At 34.7% G+C, this 20,735-nt stretch overlaps 1 protein-coding gene and 1 long non-coding RNA gene across 2 annotated transcripts in view; one reads left to right on the top strand and one right to left on the bottom strand.

The window, feature by feature from the left end:
• LOC102806984 (transportin-3-like) overlaps positions 1–20,735 on the top strand; it is a 41,458-nt gene that overhangs the window by 6,541 nt on the left and 14,182 nt on the right. Inside the window, exons 4-15 of the mRNA XM_085506413.1 lie at positions 2,092–2,248; positions 3,282–3,425; positions 3,615–3,689; positions 6,172–6,272; positions 7,999–8,074; positions 9,782–9,991; positions 10,957–11,064; positions 11,857–11,954; positions 12,665–12,804; positions 13,798–13,989; positions 16,217–16,308; positions 19,625–19,704. Of these exons, the coding sequence (XP_085362539.1) occupies positions 2,092–2,248; positions 3,282–3,425; positions 3,615–3,689; positions 6,172–6,272; positions 7,999–8,074; positions 9,782–9,991; positions 10,957–11,064; positions 11,857–11,954; positions 12,665–12,804; positions 13,798–13,989; positions 16,217–16,308; positions 19,625–19,704 (1,473 nt within the window). The remainder of the gene's footprint in view (positions 1–2,091; positions 2,249–3,281; positions 3,426–3,614; positions 3,690–6,171; positions 6,273–7,998; positions 8,075–9,781; positions 9,992–10,956; positions 11,065–11,856; positions 11,955–12,664; positions 12,805–13,797; positions 13,990–16,216; positions 16,309–19,624; positions 19,705–20,735) is intronic.
• LOC144356292 (uncharacterized) lies at positions 16,829–17,879 on the bottom strand. Its single transcript, XR_013421425.2, has 2 exons — positions 17,475–17,879; positions 16,829–17,147 (listed from the first exon to the last, which is right to left on the bottom strand). It is a non-coding gene; the product is annotated as an uncharacterized LOC144356292 (long non-coding RNA).

Below are 20,735 nucleotides of genomic sequence, written 5' to 3'. Positions count from 1 at the left end.
GTACAGCACCATCAGAACTAATAACAATTTTACAAGATCGACACGCGGAGCATGAAAGAAAGAGATTGCTAAGGTAACGCGTTCAGTTAAGGTAACTGTTCAGTGCGTGACTTGGGGGTCAACATACACTTGATGTCAGCATCGCCGCACAGTAAGTTACGCAATGAAGTACTTAAAATTCAATTGCACCCTAAAATGATGTCGTTGATCACTCAGTTTTTTGCAAAATATTATAACTAGTTTCCAAGCTTTTGATGCAGCCAGATTTATTTAACTTTGTGGAAATATAATTTTTTTAATTTCTCAGTCCTTTCTGGGCGACCTGCGGCTGTTTGATTTCCTACTCGCTCCTAAGCTAGCGATTGGTGAGAATGGTTATTAATATATTACCCAATGCACATGTAAATCGGACAGTCATACCGCAATTGTGTTGAAACATTTTTGGGGCAGTAAGTAACGTCAGAATAATGTTTAAAGTACAATATTCCATCCCAATCAAATCTAGGTCAAAGGGTCAAAGTGCGTGCATATAATTATAGATAGTTAAAAACTAAAAATTTGAATGTTTGACGGCTATTCAACGTTTGTGCAAACAAGAATAAAAAAGGTAGTGTATACAATAGCGATATGACTGAGATATCATGGCATTTGTTTACAATATTGTACCGGCTCTAGTATTTGACACAGATGAAGTTGTTCGCGAATGATACGGAGTGGTATAGATTTGAAGAGCCGTTCAGAATTTATAATAGTTAACACTTGTTGTATATCCCCAAACATTTTGACTACTCCTGTGCCAGTGACCAGTGTTTGGGCGAGCGGTCGGTGTTTTCAATATACGAGCGAGAGAAAAAAAAACGGTAAAAATGTGGTCGTTTTCCGGTCGGAAAATACAGTGCGGTCGGAAATTTAAGCGTTCGTTTAAAAAGTGGAAAGTTGGGCAAAATGAGTACTGTGGTTCAAGTGATATTAGCATATTTCTCATTTAGTTTTAACTCGTACAATATTTATTCACTCACTGTTTACTATAGCCAGAACGCTGTACTGTCTTCACTTTCAGGTTACTTAGTAGTTCTTCCGCCGATTTCTCGCAACCAACAACGTGATTTTTTATTTGGGATTTCGAGAAACATAACATGAATCGTTACGGCATTCATAACACAACACCTCGCCATGTTTCAACTTTTAAGTAGTCAGTTAACAAGGTCTTTCATAGTAGCATTTCTATGGGATTGACGTACTAGCATGAATGGGTTCAATTACCAGTGTTCACTGATGACGTCATTTGACTGGCCCTCTAGAGGCGAAATAACGCCAGGAAAAGCGGAAGTTTGTCGTCTGCTTCACAGCCCATTTTATACCCGAAATTTAGGGCATTTCGCAGCACATATAAGTTATTTTTATGGACAGAATTCATTCATAGATCTCAGATTTCATGTACAGAGTGTCAAAAGCCACACCTCTGCTCCCCTTTAATTAACATTTAACTAGTTTTTAGCTGGCTTAAAACTAGCTTAGCTTGCTTTGAAAACCAGCATAAATCTACAATAGAGTCTGAGCACAACTTAACATTTACTGCAGAATACTTTATTTTAGCTGGAATTAATTATTTCGCTGAAAAGACATTTTAGGTGTTTTGTATGGAATTTATTTTCACTGATTTTTGGCGAGTTGAATTTAAAATATAGGGAAAAAGGTATATTTGCTGGATTTTATTTTCACTGAGTCCTTCCTGCAGCGAAAATTAATTCCAAGCGAAAATAAAGTATTTTACAGTGACTAGATTTCAGTTGGCTTAAAACTAGTTTAGCTTGCTTTCAAAACCACTGTATAATTACAGTCTGAACGCAACTTAACATTTAGTTTAGCTAGATTTCATTTAAAACCACCATACTGACTGTAGTTGTCCACTATTAACCAGTCTAAGGAATATTTCAATGAAAACGATCCTAAAAAAATGTCAATAATACAGGTTGAATTCTTACCACAATGAAATTTTCATGATTTGATGTCTGTATGAAAAATTCCATGATTTCCACAGATTTGTGAAACTTGTATTTTGTACACCCATCGTTATTATATTTATTGTAGATTTAGTGGCAACCAGCAGCACATGTCGTTTTTATTGGAGTTTTTAACCGTCATGCCGGAGGAAGTTCACAGTAGACCTTTAAGATTGGGTGCTAATAGAAGAGATGAAATCACTACAGAGTTATCTGAGTCTGTTTCCATGACAATATCAATGTTGGTAAGTTAATTAGCCAAAATGATTTTCAATCAATTTCTTTTAAATTATGATAATTTGTGTATTGTGAAAAATATCCATTACAGTTCGTTTGTCTCAAGTCTTGCCTGCATAATTATAGGCATCTTTGATTTTATGCATCGGGATGCCTTTTGTGACATTCCGGTTGTGACCCAAACCAAATGTCACTATCAGCATTGGTATTCGATAAGTAAATTGTCTTGCAAAATTTGTTTAAAATGTATGAAACATTTATTTTTAAACCATAATGTTGTATTTTATATTTCTTGAATTTATTTGTCAAATTTTGCACTACAACTGATTACTCAGTTCCTAAACAACTTAATTTCATTGTCACAACAAGTGATTTCATTGTTCTGGACAACTTTGGTGATAGTTTGGAAGTTTTATTTGTTCATTCATTACTGTAAATGTAAACGTTTTAGAAGCTGTTGGTACAAATAATAAATTACAAAAATCCGTCAAATAATCACGTGGACGATTTTTTTGAAGGAGGGTTTTTGCAGTAAATAAAATCATGAAACTCATGAACATATTCCTGGCTGCAACGTTTCAAATGGGTTTCATTAAACCTTTTACAATAGGCATTGCAACAATAAGTTATTTGTTGCTGTTTTTAGTTTGAAACATTTGCATTTCGGGAATGTTAAATTTCTTCTAAATTGTGAAACAAAATATTTTGACTCCAATAAAGGCGTCAAATCAGATGCTTCTCATGTGTCATAGGAATCTGACGTTATTCATGTGTCATATTATAAAATATCCCAAATCTACTGTGGCTGTTGCTTATACTCGACCGTGTTAGCGCCCAGGGGCCTCAACTCAGAAAATCATGATTTTTTAGGAGTGGGTGCTTACCGGATTCATCATGAGGGGAATATTAGATCTTTGAGGGAAAATCAAATTATGAAATCAGCTGCGTCATCATTGCCTTTCACAATGAAGAAACAGAAATGATCACAAGAAATGAGCTTAGACTTCATTATTATTTAATATTTCTGTTCTTTCTCTGTAGACAACGTGTGTAGAAATGTACGCTGCTGACTTTAGGTTATTGACCAAAGTTTTCAAATGTTTAGCGAGTTGGTTTAATCTTGGTGTGGTCCCAGCAGAACTGATTGCCCAGTCTAAACTTATTTTAGCACCATTTCATGTATTGGTAAGTGATATCAATTGTACAAACTATTGAAAAAAGCACTTGCAGGAAATAATGAGCGATGAGTTATGTTTGTTTTTTTTCAAAATAAACTTAGTTTGGTCATAGCATAAATAATTGTTCGCTATAGTAACAAAACATTAGTGAAGCATCCTGTAAATCTTACCTTGAATTGTTTTTGATAATTTACAGTTAAACCGTGAAACACCAACATTTTTGCATGAAGCATCCACAGACTGCATTTGTGCGGCACTGTATGTGTCTGAAGTAAGTAGCTCTTGTCGTTACGCATTAATTATGATAATTATTGGTTAATGTCTTTAGAAAACGCATCTGATCATAAAAAGAGCTTGCCTTTAATTTGAAAATGGCTGTAGAGCTAGGGACTCCTAACGCAAGAGATCTGGGGAGCTATGCTGTTAAAAACTCTTCAATATGGGTATGAATAAACTATTTTTCATTCCCTTTGAGATCCTGCGTTATGGGAGAAATCAAACGTAAAACGGGACGGACACGGATCATATCGTCATAATTGCGTCAAATGGGCATAATTTTCCATTGATCAAAATTGTCTATACAGTCAAACCTGTCTATAGCGACCACCCAAGGGACTTTGAAATTTTGGCCTTTATAGACAGGTGGCCTTTCTATACAGGTTCACTAATTTATTCATGAATATTAATTAGGCACTGAATGTATTAAAACGGATCTCGCAACCCCATTTGAAACACTATTACACTACTGTACACAGTATCCAAACACTTTATTACAAATAAAAATGTTGATTTTAAATTGTATTATGTAAACTAAAATCATTTCACAAAAAATCGATCATTGCACAATAATGAGTAGTATGAAAATTATTTGAAGATTTGTACAGTAAAGTTGATGTTCAGCAGCAGTTTGAGTCTCATTTCCTACTAAAGAAATCACTCAGCTTGCTTTGCTTAGCTATTCTGAATTTCTTTGTTTCTTTTAATATCTATTGTGTCTGGTAACTGTTCTAATAAATCGGAATGTCTTTGGGCTATAGCAAATTCTTTCAAGGAGAAGGAAGTGGGACAGTTAGCAGTGCTTTATTTATCCCTACAACGTTACGTATACGGAAAGAACACTTATCTATTGTATCCTTCCAGTTACATGTACGTGACAACTTGAAAGTTTCCTCCCAAATCACAATTCCCTAAACATTTCGTTCATTTTTTTTCAAAAATTTTCTCGACCTACCTCACTTACGAAATGGTTGATCCCTAATCAAAACATTACTTTGCGCAATCGAAATCTGTGCGACTTCCATGTTATTGTACTGGTGCAACAATAGGAACATGTGAAATATGCCTGGCGGCTTTGGCCGGCCATGGAGGTAATAATGGGCCGGCGAACTGGGGTCAATTTAACATCATTGTTGAACGAATTTAGTTTAGACAACGAGACGATACTGCACACACATTCCCTCGCAGAGATCGATACACACTAACGCAGGGCTAACGGAAACGACTCTTCTTTTTGACCCGAGTTATCATAACCCCGGAAGAACAAGAACGCACATGCGCAAGGCTAATTAGCATAATTTATTTGGATGGATAAACAGACATGGCCGTTGCGTTGATTTTTTTACTTTTTGCCACGGTTACTAAAAAAGAGTAACCGTGTTTTTGCTATCAGTTCCAGTTACATGCGTATTTATCGGTATTTATAGGAGTTCAAAATGAATAAATATCGATACTAAATAACAAGTGAGCTGTTATGTTTTTTTTGTTGGTAATCAATTCGATCGGGGATTTACCGTCGGCATTCCGATTCCCCCAGCCACATGCATAGGGACCGTGACTGTGTCCTGGCGACTCACAACTTTTGTGGGTCGTCATCGTTGTGATTGCTCGATTCATTAATTGAACAAAATTGTAAGTTATTCCAATGGTATACATATTTCAACAAAACATTAATGACAGCATGTTTTTTTATCAAGACACTTTCAAATTCGTAATTATGTTTTTGGCGTTCCATAGCCATCGGTACGGTGTGCTTGCCGTGGTAAACTGAATTATAAAGAAGAATAAAACATAATTGCCGAAGCCATCGGTTGACTGAAAGGTGTGAAAACGTGCTAACTTTGTCCTTTGTGAGCTTATTAGTTGTCTGAAGTGGAAGGCAGTAGTCTGCAAGACATCCGGGAACTATGTTCGTTATATGCAGTTCAACTGTTCACTGCGGCCGCTGAAGCGTGGCCGTTGGCCGCGTTAGGCAGGTGGCCGCTGTAAACAGGGTACTTTACATGTAAAATTCGTAGGGACTGTTCGGTTGTGACCGCTATAGGCAGGTGGCCGCTATATCCAGGTTGCCGTTAACACAGGTTTGACTGTATTTATTAGTCCCCATTTGAACATTGTGTATGCATCCAGGCAGACCTATATCTTAGACATGCCTGGACCAATTACATTCAAATTTCACACATAGATCATACATGTGCTCATGATATACAGATTTTGTTCAAACATACATTGGATCTAGATGCACGTCATTTTGTTTTTCAGATCGGATTAAAAATGGCTGACTGGCGACCATTTTGTTTTAATGAATGCGGTTCTACAGCCATATCTCTGAAATGTTGTATATTTATCTCTGACACGTTTATAATATTACTATAAACAAAACTATATATCTTAAATTTGATAACTAACTGGGACTGTGACATGCATGGCTTGTTTTGTTTCAGTAATAATTGCACTATGTTTAAATTCTCTTGTAGGATTTACCCAAGTATTACATGTTAGCTCATACACTCTTTGACAGCGTAATGCAGTTACCAGAAGCATATCATCTGTCTGTAGCTGAGGAGGATATTGACAAGTTAGAATTTTTTTTATCAATTTTAAATTTTGAAATCAAATTAAGAATACTTAGAAGACCTTTACAAAGTTTGATTTTACCTCTAACATTTTGCTGACAAATTTTTCTGTTTTTATGTTTTTTTTCTTTAATTTTTTTCAATAATTTTGGACCAAATGGACACAATTTCCTATCAAGCCTACAAATCTATATAATAAATATGAAAAAATGGGTTTTAATTTTTGAATAGTGACCTGTTTTTTGGGTCTCAAAGGTTAAAGGTCGAAGGATAAAACTATGACCTTTATACATGTACAGGCTAACTTCAGTGCTTCAGGATATTAGTGGGAGGTGTTGTGTATAAATACAAAGTTTAATCTTCTGTGCATTATTATTTTTCGTCCTTAAATTTGGTGCAATATTTTATACATTTTTTTGTTGCTTTTGGCACAAATGAATATAATTTTCCATTGATCAAAATGTTGGGAAAAAATTGTCTGAATTTATTTTGTTACAAATGTTGACGGAGAAAGATTACACTCTTTATCATTAAGTGTATTTTAATTAATCACACCTTATATTGAAAATTCCATTCTCAGTTGTGATAAAACAAGATATTTTGTTGGTTAATCAAATCACAAAGTTCATAGGCAGCAATACAATTGCTACAAGCTTAATATATAAAATGACAGGCGTGTCTATACTCAAACTAACTTCAGTGATACTTGAACGTGCCATTTTCAACTCAAATAAATGCACAAGATACCATGGTAACAGTTATGTTCCAGTCCAGTTTAAGACTATGTTAATTTTAGTCAGGGTTTACTTAACAGCTTTCCTTTCCTGTATATGCACTAGTATACTTTATGAACTGGATACGGCTTTTGTGGCCCAAAGTCGTGCGGCAAAGTGCCCAAGCTTCCAAGAGTGTGTTAGCCCGTAAGACTGAGGGCAGCAAAGGCTATATCCAGTCAATAAAATGTGTATCATATACCTTATACAAATGTAGGTGTAATTACAATTTTACCACAACATGACCTCAAACACGTAATCCAGAATGATGCATTTAGTTTCAATTGATGAAAACCAGACGTGTAAGGGACGATGTCAAAAGATCGATGTCGGATAAAAAACTTAATTCCTTTAGTTTTTTTCCAAACCCCCCTACCCCCCACTGAAACTTAATTGATAAATATTGGTCATGGCGTCAGACTACATTCACCATTAAATACAAATTGATAATCAGACAGTAGTATTGCATAGCAGTTGGTTGTCGGGTGGGTGTAAAAAGATTTTACAAATGCACCTCATTTGACGCACAGATTTACACTCGAACCAAACCATTTTTCTGGGTTTTTTTTCCCCTTTTCGGTTATTTCTGTCCATGATTGGATAGAAAAAAACAACGAACTACAAATACTCCAAGATTTTTTTGACTTCATTAAAAAATAAAATCGTTTTTGCAGGATGGAAACTTTTTGAGGTCAAAACCCCCCACCCCCAAACTAAAGGAAATAAGTTTTTTATCCGACATCGATCTTTTGACGTCGTCCCTAAGGCCAGGCATGTTACAGGAAATAATTGCACTGATGTGAGGGCGCATTTCCCTTAACTTTACGAGGTATATGATAATAATTGATACACATTTCAGTTTACTTTGTTTATTGTGAGTCTCAGTTAAAAAGACTTTAATATTGTACTAATAATAGTACACATTGTGATCAAATGCTCTTGTTGTTTTTTTCAGGTCAATAAATTTCTGTCGAATATTTACAGAGTTAGCGGAATCATTTTTAGAATGCATAATCAAGATGCCCGGTCAGGTAAATGTATTTCTTAACATAAGCCAGTCTGTTCTTATTAGAAGTTACACTCCCAACAAAATATTTGATATACATGTAGTAAATGCATTTCATAACTTTAGCCGTAGTGTGACTTGGGGCTGTTCTTATTAGAAGTAACACTCCCACCAAAATATTTGATATACATGTAGTAAATGCATTTCATAACTTTAGCCGTAGTGTGACTTGGGGCTGTTCTTATTAGAAGTAACACTCCCACCAAAATATTTGATATACATGTAGTAGTTTGCATCAATTAAGCATTGGAATTCACTAAAAAACATTTAGGGGATTTGTGGATGTTTGTTCATTTGTGCTCCATCATTCACTACATTATTGTGGTACCTGATGTCAAGAAATGAAAAGTGTTCAAATGTGTTGCAGGAGAAGTTCATAACACATTCAAATGTAACATACCCATACAGATTTTTACAACACTGTCACTTCCAGATGTATAATAATGAGTTATACATTATTCAATAAAATGACCTTAACAGGGGAAAAAAGACTTCAGGGATTTTTTTTAACAAAAAGATGTTTTATCATATTAAATATGTATAATAATGAGTTGTACATTATTCAATAAAATGACCTTAACAGGGGAAAAAAGACTTCAGGGATTTTTTTTAACAAAAAGATGTTTTATCATATTAAATATGTATAATAATGAGTTGTACATTATTCAATAAAATGACCTTAACAGGGGAAAAAAGACTTCAGGGATTTTTTTTAACAAAAAGATGTTTTATCATATTAAATATGTATAATAATGAGTTGTACATTATTCAATAAAATGACCTTAACAGGGGAAAAAAGACTTCAGGGATTTTTTTTAACAAAAAGATGTTTTATCATATTAAATATGTATAATAATGAGTTGTACATTATTCAATAAAATGACCTTAACAGGGGAAAAAAGACTTCAGGGATTTTTTTTAACAAAAAGATGTTTTATCATATTAAATATGTATAATAATGAGTTGTACATTATTCAATAAAATGACCTTAACAGGGGAAAAAAGACTTCAGGGATTTTTTTTAACAAAAAGGTGTTTTATCATATTAAATATGTATAATAATGAGTTGTACATTATTCAATAAAATGACCTTAACAGGGAAAAAGACTTCAGGGATTTTTTTTAACAAAAAGGTGTTTTATCATATTAAATATGTATAATAATGAGTTGTACATTATTCAATAAAATGACCTTAACAGGGGAAAAAGACTTCAGGGATTTTTTTTAACAAAAAGGTGTTTTATCATATTAAATATGTATAATAATGAGTTGTACATTATTCAATAAAATGACCTTAACAGGGGAAAAAAGACTTCAGGGATTTTTTTTAACACAAAGGTGTTTTATCATATTAAATATGTATAATAATGAGTTGTACATTATTACATGTACATAAAATAACCTTCATCTTTTTACCACCAGACTTTCTTGGCCAAATTGTTGTGCACTTTTTTTCTTATAATCTTCAATATTTCTCGAAATGAATCCTAATTTTGGAGCCAACAGACAAAACTTTTTAGTTTAGACAATATTTTAAGTTTTTATTTAAAAAAATTGGCTATTTTTGTCCCAGTCTTCTGTAAAAAAAGTGCAGACTATAAATGCGACCATTTTGTGAATTTGTGATGAAAAGAAGAAACTGGTGGTAAAATGAACTATTCTGTCTCTACAGGGGATCGGTAGTCTTGCGTCACTTGATCTTCTACTGACCTGTGTGGGTCATCATCAGTACGAAGTTGCCGAGATTTGTTTCAATTTTTGGTATCGTTTATCGGAGACGCTCTATAAAGATAATAATGAAGAAATAAACGACTTGTTTAGACCGTATATTCAGAGGTTGATTAACGCGCTGAGTATTCATTGTCAGATGGATTCAGATCATGTAAGTAGTCTAATAAAAACTCATTTTTATTCAAAATTGTACATGCACGATATTTGTATGCATTGCCACAGCATCAGCTGTTATTATTTTTTTTAATATATATTGTTTATTAGTGTATACAGACTCATCTAGATTAAAGAAACTATTTTCATCTCTCACACCAGATTTTTTTTTTTTTATTACGGTTATGTTTATTATTATTATGCATATTAAATTTTACTACACTAGTGTTGTATTATTATTATATTAAAAATGTACCACAGTGATTTAATTCACTACATGTATAATGATTGAACCCTTATCTTGTCAACTGTCTGGATTTCTCAATTAAGCCACCTCCAACAAAGCTTTTTTTTGCTCAGTTTTCAGCTCTGCTGTTCACTTTGTCTAGCGGAGCTTATCAAATAAAAGATTGTCCGTCGTCTGCGTCAACTTTTTTTACTTTTTCAACTTCTTCTTGAAAACTACAAGCCTGATTGCTTTGATACTTGGTGTATATGTACCTTAGATAGACCTCTCTTAGATTTGTTCATTTCATGGGGTGATATTTTCAATTCTCTAATTTTGGTGAATATTTTTGTCATTTTTGGTAAAAATTGATATTTTCGACTTTTTGTTAAAAACGGCAAGTCCGATTGCTTTGATATTAAATATATAGGTACTGCATGTATACCCTTCTCAGATTTGTTCATTTGATGATGATATCTTGAATTCTCTAATTTTAATGATTATTTTTGTCTGTTTTGGTAAAAAGTGATATTTTCGACTTCTTGTTAAAAACCGCAAGTTCTATTGCTTTGATTCAATACGTATTGTTCATTTTTTTTTTTCTTCAGTTCTTTAATTGAAATTTGTACTTCTAACAGCGGAGCTATCTCTGCCATCAGGCTGCTTGTTTTTTCGTCCAATTAATGAAAGGATTACAGTGATCGTTTAAGACATGTACATGGCTCTTCTTATTACAGGAAGGTATTCCGGATGAAAAAGACGACTTTGGTGATTTTAGATTGCGTGTAGCCGAGCTAATCAAAGACGTTGTATTTCTTGTTGGTTCGTCAACATGTTTTAAACAGGTACAAAAACAGTCTTGTTTCAAGCACCAATCTATCAGATGAAGAATTTCATTCCTCAAACATTTTTCTTTGGACTTGAGATTACTAGTTTAATTCTGGGCTTGAAAATTAAGATTGTGTTAGTGTATTTTACAATTGGGATGAATGTGGCATATGAACTATTTGGCAATTGCATCTCTGCGCTATGATGAAGGAATTATAGCTAAAACTATTTTTAATGCAGCGTCCTCTCGCTAAGTCACGCCTCAGTTAGTTGTGACTTCGGCTAAGCTGCTGATGGTTGGATGTCTCTCAAAAATTCTATTGTGTTTTGCCTGCAATTTTGAAGTAGAAGAACTAATATTTTGTCACATCGTGTATTTAATTAGCCGTTAATAAGCTGGAGGTGATAACTTAACACCTACTGGCTGTCAATTACTGAGATGCCAGAGTGTGACTGTGGCCAGACTCAAGGTGTTGGCGAGGGTATGAAGTCGCGATTTATCATATTTCCGGCCGTTATACTTTGATAAAACTCCATAAAATTCGTTGCAATGAGTTGTCCATGCAAACATGGACACTGTGATGTTGTCCAATAAAGAAAACGTACTATACATGTACATAAACCCATATGTGTACATGTACTTACCAATTTTCAATGCATAAGCCCCCTTTCATGCGATTTTTGGATCCCAACACCCACGACTTAGCAAGGGGTCACTGTATATAATACGCACATGCTCATTTAAATATGTTTTTCTGCTAAGAAGACACAGAAGGACAGTCATAACATATCGTTTCCACTTTTTGTAGATGTTTGAAGCACTTTCAGCGCAAGGGGTTAATACCTCATGGAATGTCACAGAAGCCGCACTGTTTGTAATGGCAGCTGTTGCTAAAAATGTGTTACCGTAAGTATCTTTCATACAAGTACGCTGTCGATGAGAGGGAGAATACTACACTATTATTTCCCTAATTATTATTGTGATATTCGTTTGTATGATCGATTGAATATTATTCAATTGTGTTTCAGTGCTTTCTTGAATTTCTTATATTGTTATTGTGTTTATTCAATTCAATCGTCTTTATTACATGTTTAACTCGAAGCCAACTAGCACAAATAACGATAGCAGATGCCATTTCAAATGCTATTCTCTTATTAGCCAATCATAGGTCATAGCACTATGAACCAATCAGCACCAAGGCCGCTAAAATTTGTTACGGAGGCTGATCCTACCAAAGCTATAAAAGGACTGAATACTTGTTCTAGCGTGCGAGTACATGTAACCTTTTCCAGTGAGGAGTAATAAAACCAGTTTATTGATATCGTTTATTTGTTTCCTGAACTTTACGCTTGTTAGAGTTGAGATGAGTGTTTCTCCCACATACACGTACATGTCATCTCATCTTGCCCAACGTCTTCTAAAGTTATTGCGTGATTGTTCTTGTGCCCTTCAAACACTTGTCTGAACTGACCAGCATTTTCTAGTTCTTCAATCAATCCTTTTAATAATGAGCATTTGTCGGCGTTGCTTTGATTTGATTTTGTGTGCTCTCTGGATGACAAGCATCATTCATACATTGTTGTTATTGTTATTGTTGTTGTTGTTGTTGTTTACAGACAGGAGAGTGAAGCTGTCCCTCAAGTTGTAGAAGCTATAATAAATTTACCCAAAGACGCCCATATTGCTGTCAGGTATACCAGTACACAGTTAGTGGGAGAGCTGGGTGAATGGATAGAAGAACACACACAATATTTAGGTAAGAATGTCTGTCCATAGCCGTGTCTCGAAGACATAATCACTTATTTTTTATATGGAAAAGATGTTTTTTTGGTCATCCAAATTTTCCAGCTCACTACTAGTATATTTTCCCTATTAGTAGCCCATGCATTTGTGTAAATGGTAGATGATATGTATTGTAATGCTTACATCGTTCTGATAGATGATTTTTCTGTTCACTCTGAAATCTCACTTAGTGCGAGAAGGCATGGACTGAACATCTGCTGCAAAAACAGAGCAACTCAATTTTGAATTGTGTTTTTATAGCTCAATGTTAAAATGATGATCTTCGATACGGAAATATTGTGTTTGAGATTCTCTTACTTGATCAAAATTGACCATCAAATGTGGTACAGCACATTATATTAAGTGTGTGAGATACACCTAAAAACTACTTTAGACTTGGTGGAATTTTGACATGACGTCACTAAGATGATACATCTGCATAATCTTTATTTGTCCTGTTTTATGTTTTACGTTAATCATAACACAGGATCTCATAGAACGAAAAATGTTTTTTTTTGAAAAAATATGGTACATTTATATTTGCATGCTATTATAAAAATATATGCCATATTACATAACATCGTCGCATGTCTTAATACTTATCTGGTACCTTGATGAAAATCTTGGCTCAATAAATATAAAACCCAGGTGAATGAACCCTAATTTTGGAGCTTGCAAACAAAATTCAATAAAATTTTCAGTTTTTACTCAAAAAATTTGGCTATTTTTGTCTCAATCTTCTGAAGGAAAGTGCAGACAATAAGCAGGACTATTCTGGGTAATGGTGATAGAAAGAGGGAACTGGTGGTGAAAAGGTTAATAGCCAGACTGGGGTTTTTATATTCTACAGTCAGTTTGTGATAATAATATTCGTCTTAACACATTACCTACACAACATTACATATTACCCAGTTGTCAGACTTCAGTAGGCAACTAATACTAAGAATATTTTGTTTGTCATTTCTAGATCCGATTCTCGCCTTTCTAATGCAGAGTTTACAGACTCCGTGCCTAGCGTCGGTCTCGGCGAACTCCATTCAGTGTATATGTAACATACTACGAGATCAGATGGCCGGCCATTTTGATGGTTTGTTACAAATTACGAAAGCTGTTGACTCGTTTAATTTATCAGATGACGCTGCTATTGGACTCATAAAAGGTAGGTACCGTCTCATGTGACTTGTTTGCTACGATATATTGCATAATTTAAAGCTTGGTGGTCGTCGTGCAGCGTGTGTTCGAATTTCATGTAAATAAACAATGTATTTACACGCTTTGTATACGTCGCTATGAGTCCCATATCCAACAGGGCGCGGCGCGATGGCTGCCGCCCTTTAAGTTTGTTTGGTGCATGCTGTCACCAAATGTATAGGTTGTTTCATCGTACTGTAAAATACTTTATTTTCGCTTGGAATTTATTTTTGCTATTTTCGCTGAAGGGATGATTCCGTGAAAATAAAATCCAGTGAATATACTTTTTTTCCTATATTTCACATTAAACTCATTAAAAATCAGTGAAAATAAATTCCAAGCTAAACGTCCAAAAAGCCTTTTCAGCAAAAATTAATTCCAGCGAAAATAAAGTATTCCACAGTATTCATGATTGAACACCAAAAACAGAGTCAACCTCAATCTGTTTGTGTGTGCTTCAGATTCGGTGAAGAGTACAAAACCACTGTACCCTCTGCAAAACAACTGGGTAAGACTCATTCTTTAACAGATGCAATCTGGGGGAAACCTTTAAGGTACATGGATGGATGCTTTGACCCAACTTAGTAGGACGATAACCAACAGCCTTATTTTGTGTAGTCCTATACATTGATTACAGTTTCTATGGCAGTGGTGTTTAATCCTAGCGATTGCAATTTCAACATTAAAAAAAAAAATGGCAGTGATATTCAATATCGTGAATAAATAATCACATCATTCTACTGTAAAATGCTTTAAGGTATAGATGCAGGTTCGTGGGCACTTTAGAGTGAATTTTCTTTTTTTTTGCTTTTTATTATCCAAACAGTCTTGGCTATAGACTGTTAAAATTTCACAGCATTGTGAATAGTACATACTCAAAAGACGATTTTAAAATATACATGGTACAAACATTCTCTCTTGATGACTCTGTATGACGCAGTTTTTCACGATCTTCGGTGAAATGGATCGTGCGAAGTTAGACGACCAGGTTGAAATGGGCCATAATATTTTGCTACACAAAGGCTATTCACAGTTTTTGTACTCAATCGCTCAAACGCCGATGAGAAAAAGTCGAAATGGAAGACAACTATTGTAAATCGAAATAGGTTTCATTCAACTACGAGCAGACGTGATGGGTCGATAAAAGTTAAAACGAATTCTGACCTCTGTGAAAATACCTCATTCATACCTCGCCGAGCACGGCCGTACAACGTACTTTGCGAAATCGCTACAGATGCATGCTAGGGGGTTTCCGATTAAGGTAACCAAGATGGCATCGCAGAGTGCGTGATTTTTCTGCGGTGTTTAAAAACAGCATCTCGTTGCCGATGTTTCTGTAATTTTCGGGGTATTTTTTATTTTTTAAGTAACCGAGCATTTCACGTTTGTGTATTTTGCCACTGAAAAGTTAGTTATTGATGACAGCACAGCAATGGTCTGAATGGTGTTTATCCACTACTACATCGCAATGCTATCAACACGGTGATCGATACAGCGAAACGACAAATGTAAAATTAGTCAGTTTTATAATGCCTTCGGAGAAAAAAATGCGTGAAAAAAAATATTTAACAGTACTCCACTGGAAGCTGCCAGGCTAGAAGTTGTCGACATGTTGCGAGATAAGGGTGAAAAAGTTTACTTATCATTTACAACTGTATGTTTTTTTGTATTCCGCTTGCATGCTGGAAGCGTCTACGTCTTGTCTTCTTTTTTTTTGTAGTTTGCAAGACTAGTTGGTAGCGCTTAAGGTAAGTTAAACAGGATCGCGGACTGGAAGTTACACAATGCCGCACCGTAACTGAGGCCAGCAACTCATTTGCATATAACATCAACAGTGGCTTGTCAATCAAAGAGTAACGTAAATAAACTTTCGGGACTTTTAATCACATACGCGTGCCTCGATTCCCTATATTTTAAAATCCATTTTTGGGCATGTTCCAGCATTGGCAATGCTCCGAAATTTCAACACTATCTAGCCAAGACTGTCTGGGTAAGAAAAGCAAAAAAATTCACTCAGAGTGCCCACGAACATGCATCTATACCTTAATATTTTCAGTGTAAATCCACAAAAATAAAATCAAGGGAAATGCTTTCTGTTATCATTGAATGTAAGGGAGTTTGGTGTTAGTTCTCAGTCTTATCTCTGAGAAGTTTTACAGGTTAGATTTTTGTTCAATTAATAATTTTTCTTATAGGTACATCGATAATTCTTGCCAAATTACCATCAGAGCTGGTGACAGATGGTGTACGTCAGCTTGTTATGGTACAGATACAACCTTTGGGACAGGTAAACTGTAATTCTGCTTGTCAGGCATTATTTGAAACAAATTTGTGCATATTTAATGAGCTCATCTGCATGTAACATCTCTTTTTCATTCATTTGTCTATGTATTTGATGTTTATTGCCATTTGGGATATTTTCAATTATGGAGATTTCTCATCAATAACACCACATATTTCACACAATCTGTATTCTCTGTGAAGCATTTTTCAATATGATTAGTTTTAGATGCATACCATGATGTTGTTTCCTGCATAGCCTTTTCAATTTATAGGACAACTATTTCACTTATGTTACCTCTGTCTGAGTGAACTTATAATATCAAACATTAAATACCTCCTAGTTTAGTTGTGTTTAGCACACACTCGCAATGCATGATGGCATTGTTTTGATAGTGAAGGGGAAAATAACTTACAATACACCCAGTGTTCTCCCCAGAAAAATGTATCAGAGTGGCGGCTAATTTGCATATAATTTACATATCATTAGCATTTGTCTGAAGATAAAGAAAACAATAATGACAGGCTTGCATGGATGAAAATGTGTCTTTATTTTTTAACAAATTTATGTAGAAGATTAAATGAATCTGCTGCTGTGTGATTTCTATGTAATGTTGATTCTTCGGACTTTCATGGAAGCCCAGTGATCTACAGCTTTTGAGAACGCCGTGATTTTTCTTTGCTTCCCACTTCTATTAAATGACATGGCCTTCTTGTGCATCTCCGAGTGTGCGTGTTTATCGATAGCATATTTCGTAATAGTTATACATGGCATAGAATTCCATACCAAAGAACTATTTCTGGATGTTTTTAAGTTGAATTTTTCACATATGTGTCACAGCATTCCTAAAAGATAAGAAATAGGAGCGAATCAATACTTGTATTTAAAAAATATCGTCACGATCAACACGAAAATAAACAAATTGCCGCCATTTTGAAAAGTCGCTAAACTTAAAAATTGCCACGATAAACTTTACCCAACTATTTCAAAACACAATACTAGTATTAGTTACTTTGATAAATCGTAGCCAACAATTTTTGAACTTCCAGAAAGAAGGTCGTTTCCAAAAAAATGTTTCGACGATCGGCAAAAAATGAAGCCATACAAAAATTTACTAAACTAGGTCAAAACTCGCTTCCAAGTAAAACGCTACAAATAAATACTTTTTTTACCTTTGCCATCGGATTTTTCTCTCAGCCACGTATATTTTGTTGTCCATTGTGCATCAAATCTAGAGTTTATTTTTTTGCACTTTTCGTTGTAACATCATCTTGGACACGTTTAGTACCACTGCCGACAGGGGTACCGGTGACCGCGTTGCTGGTGGGTTTATCGCTCGCAACCAGGGACCCAGCAGGGCGTTCTACGCGGAACCACAACGTAATATTTCTGCTGTTTGACATCGTTGCTTCTTCCAGCCAAATATGCTACTGAGAAAATACTCGCTATTACCCCAATTAAATAGGGCGAAAGTGTTTATTGTCGAAGTACGAAGCTGTATTAGTCCATTGTCTTTGCGTAATCACTGACATGTTTCCATTCACACCTGATTTGGCTCACAGTACCGGACGCTGATGACGCTGACTAACAGATTCGCACGTGTATTAACAAGCTAAAAGAAAGAGTAATAGGAAATGCCACAGAGTAGCGGGCAATCTCTCAGAGTAGCGGCATAAATAATGGAGTAGCGGCCCCGCTACGCTAAAACGCTTTGGGGAGAACACTGTACACCAGATTTTGATTAGTACAACTCACGAACACTGTAAATTTTTTGATTTTTGCCCAAAGGTCTTCCAACAAAATGTTGCTGAGAATACAACTTTAATTTACATTCTGATGACTTTTTGACGAAATTGATAGCGGGAATGATTCACACATAGCAGAAGTGGGGGGGATCACTGTCACTCCAAAGTAATACACATCACAGTAACAGTATTAATTAATTAATTAATTAATTAACAGTAATTTGCAAAACTGGAAATCCTTGTACATGTGAACACAATTAAAGTGCATTAACTTAAGGAGTCTTATAATCCATGTGTACATGCTTACTGGGGAGATGCTGTTCTGTCTAAGGGGTGCCACATTGTTTGTTATGTCTGTGTTAACTATGGCAGTTGTAAATAACAAAACACAGAGAAATCCTGTGTTTTGATAACTTGTACATTTACACATATTTTCATGTATAGATTGGCAATGTAAACACTGCTTTACTTTACATTTCTATTTAAAATTACATTTTGTACATGCTAAACAAAGGAAAGTTCAAACCAAAAAAATGACCCCTTGATATTGATAAACAACGCAGTTTTTACTACTTGACTGCCATGCACTGAACTACATACAGTAATGTAAGGAGTGAATGAATATGTAGAAAGCAACTGTTATTATGCGCAATCATGTGATCAACTGGCTCTGTTCAGCATGTACTGTAACATAGATTATTTTAGGTGACATGAATTTTCGCTGAAAACTCTTTTTGTGTGTTTGTATGGAATTTATTTTCATTGATTTCTGACGAGTTGAATATAAAATATAGGGAAAAAGGTAGATTTGCTGGATTTTATTAGTCCCTGTTGAACGTAGTCCGAAACAAGGACTTGTGTTTTGGGTTCCGTCCATGCGTGCATCTGTCTGTTCGTCATCATTTCTCAAGACGCCTGGACAGATTTCCTTCAAAGCTGGTACAAAGAAGAGTCATAATGGCAGACTGGTGGCCATTTTGTGTTCTGCTTATTTTACAGATTTGTATTTAAATTTGGTACAAAAGCAATATACAATGTGTTAAATGTTTGTTTTTTTCAAAGTCGGTACGTCACAAGTCATGATACATGTGAATGTCGCTTTGTTTTATTTTGTTTATCTTCAACTGACAGCCATTAATTGTCCAAAAAATCCAATTTCATTCAAACTTAGTCTCTAGTTAATATGCTAAATACTATCCTAAATATTTAAACATGATCTGACTATGCTTTTCATTGTTTGACAAAGTCACTATAAACACTATGTCATTGACAATGACTTGTTTTCACTGAATCACCGGTTCAGCAAAAATAAATTCCAAGCAAAAATAAAGTATTTTACAGTAGTCTTTCTGTGGTTGTACAGTAGATATTATTCATTCATTTGTTAATGGGTGAGTAAATGATGAGAGATTTGCATAATCGATGTTCAAATAATAGAATCTCAATTGTACTTTCATAATCATTTGAATGAAACCTGACATGGGAATCCCTATCACTCGCATCTCGTTAATACTCATTACTAGTCAGAAACCATTCCACTGTGACTTCATCAATATTCTTTCTATGTATTCCCATAGCTCGTTAAGGCTGATGCTCCCAAGTTATCTCATAATAATGATCCTGCTATATGGTTAGACAGACTTGCTGCTATTTTTAGGTGAGTGAACCCTTAGCACTGACTTCAAGAACTCTATCGTCAGTACGGCTGATCATCCGTATATCTTCATCACTCGTATATATAGAAATGAACGACTCGTCACGTAGGCAAACATTGTATGTATAGGTCACATATGTGCTTCATTTTGGCAGTGCAATACGATATAAAACTGCCAAACTGTCGGGATGTTATGGTGCCCACTGTAAGCTCACTTGCTGCTCAATTCATTTTGACTTGGTTGAATTATTTAACAATTTTTCCACAAAGAAAAATTTTGGTCCAGCATTTTGCCCGCTGTCAGCTCACTCCCAAAAAAACAAAACAATTTTGGTTCAGCATTTTGTCTATTATAGTGAATTTTTCTTTAACGTTTATGATAATTTTGGACAAAATAGAAATAATTTCCAATTTTCTGTTGGCTACAGGTCTTTATTAAAATTTTTGAAAACAAATATGAAAAAAGTTGATTTTAACACTCATAGGGTTTGGGGTATCACTGTGTCATTTTGTCAGACTTGGTACAAAACCAAAACAGTATTTCATGCATACATGTACATCAGTTTAATTGTTGATCCCATCAAATATGGCTGTTTGGTGGCCATTTCTGACATAAAAAGTACCTTATTCCTATCTCTTGAACTTGTCTTCAACTGTTTTTATGAAGATGATGTCGATGTCATTAAGGAGGCTCAAGATAAATTAAAGATTATATGTCATATTTTTATAATTATGGATCCATTTCAACTGGATAGCAACAACAAAAAGATCAATATTGGCAATATTTCTATGGCGAGATTCTTTAATTTCTGAATTGTCCTAAGTGACATGAAAAAGCAATATATACCTATGCAGGTAATTATTGGTACAAATTCTTATAATGTTGAAACATTTCAAAAAATTGACATATTTTAATCAGTTTTCATGATAATAATATTTGTCTATCATAATAACAATGGGAGGTTATTTCCCATAATGCATTGCATATATGTGCGGTAAAATGCTCAGTTGTGCAAAATTTAAATTCAGTTCAA

The sequence above is a fragment of the Saccoglossus kowalevskii genome, chromosome 12 (genome assembly GCF_978046115.1).
Source record: "Saccoglossus kowalevskii chromosome 12, keSacKowa6.1, whole genome shotgun sequence".
In the NCBI taxonomy this organism is placed as follows: domain Eukaryota; kingdom Metazoa; phylum Hemichordata; class Enteropneusta; family Harrimaniidae; genus Saccoglossus; species Saccoglossus kowalevskii.
This window is presented reverse-complemented; position numbering and strand designations above follow the sequence as displayed.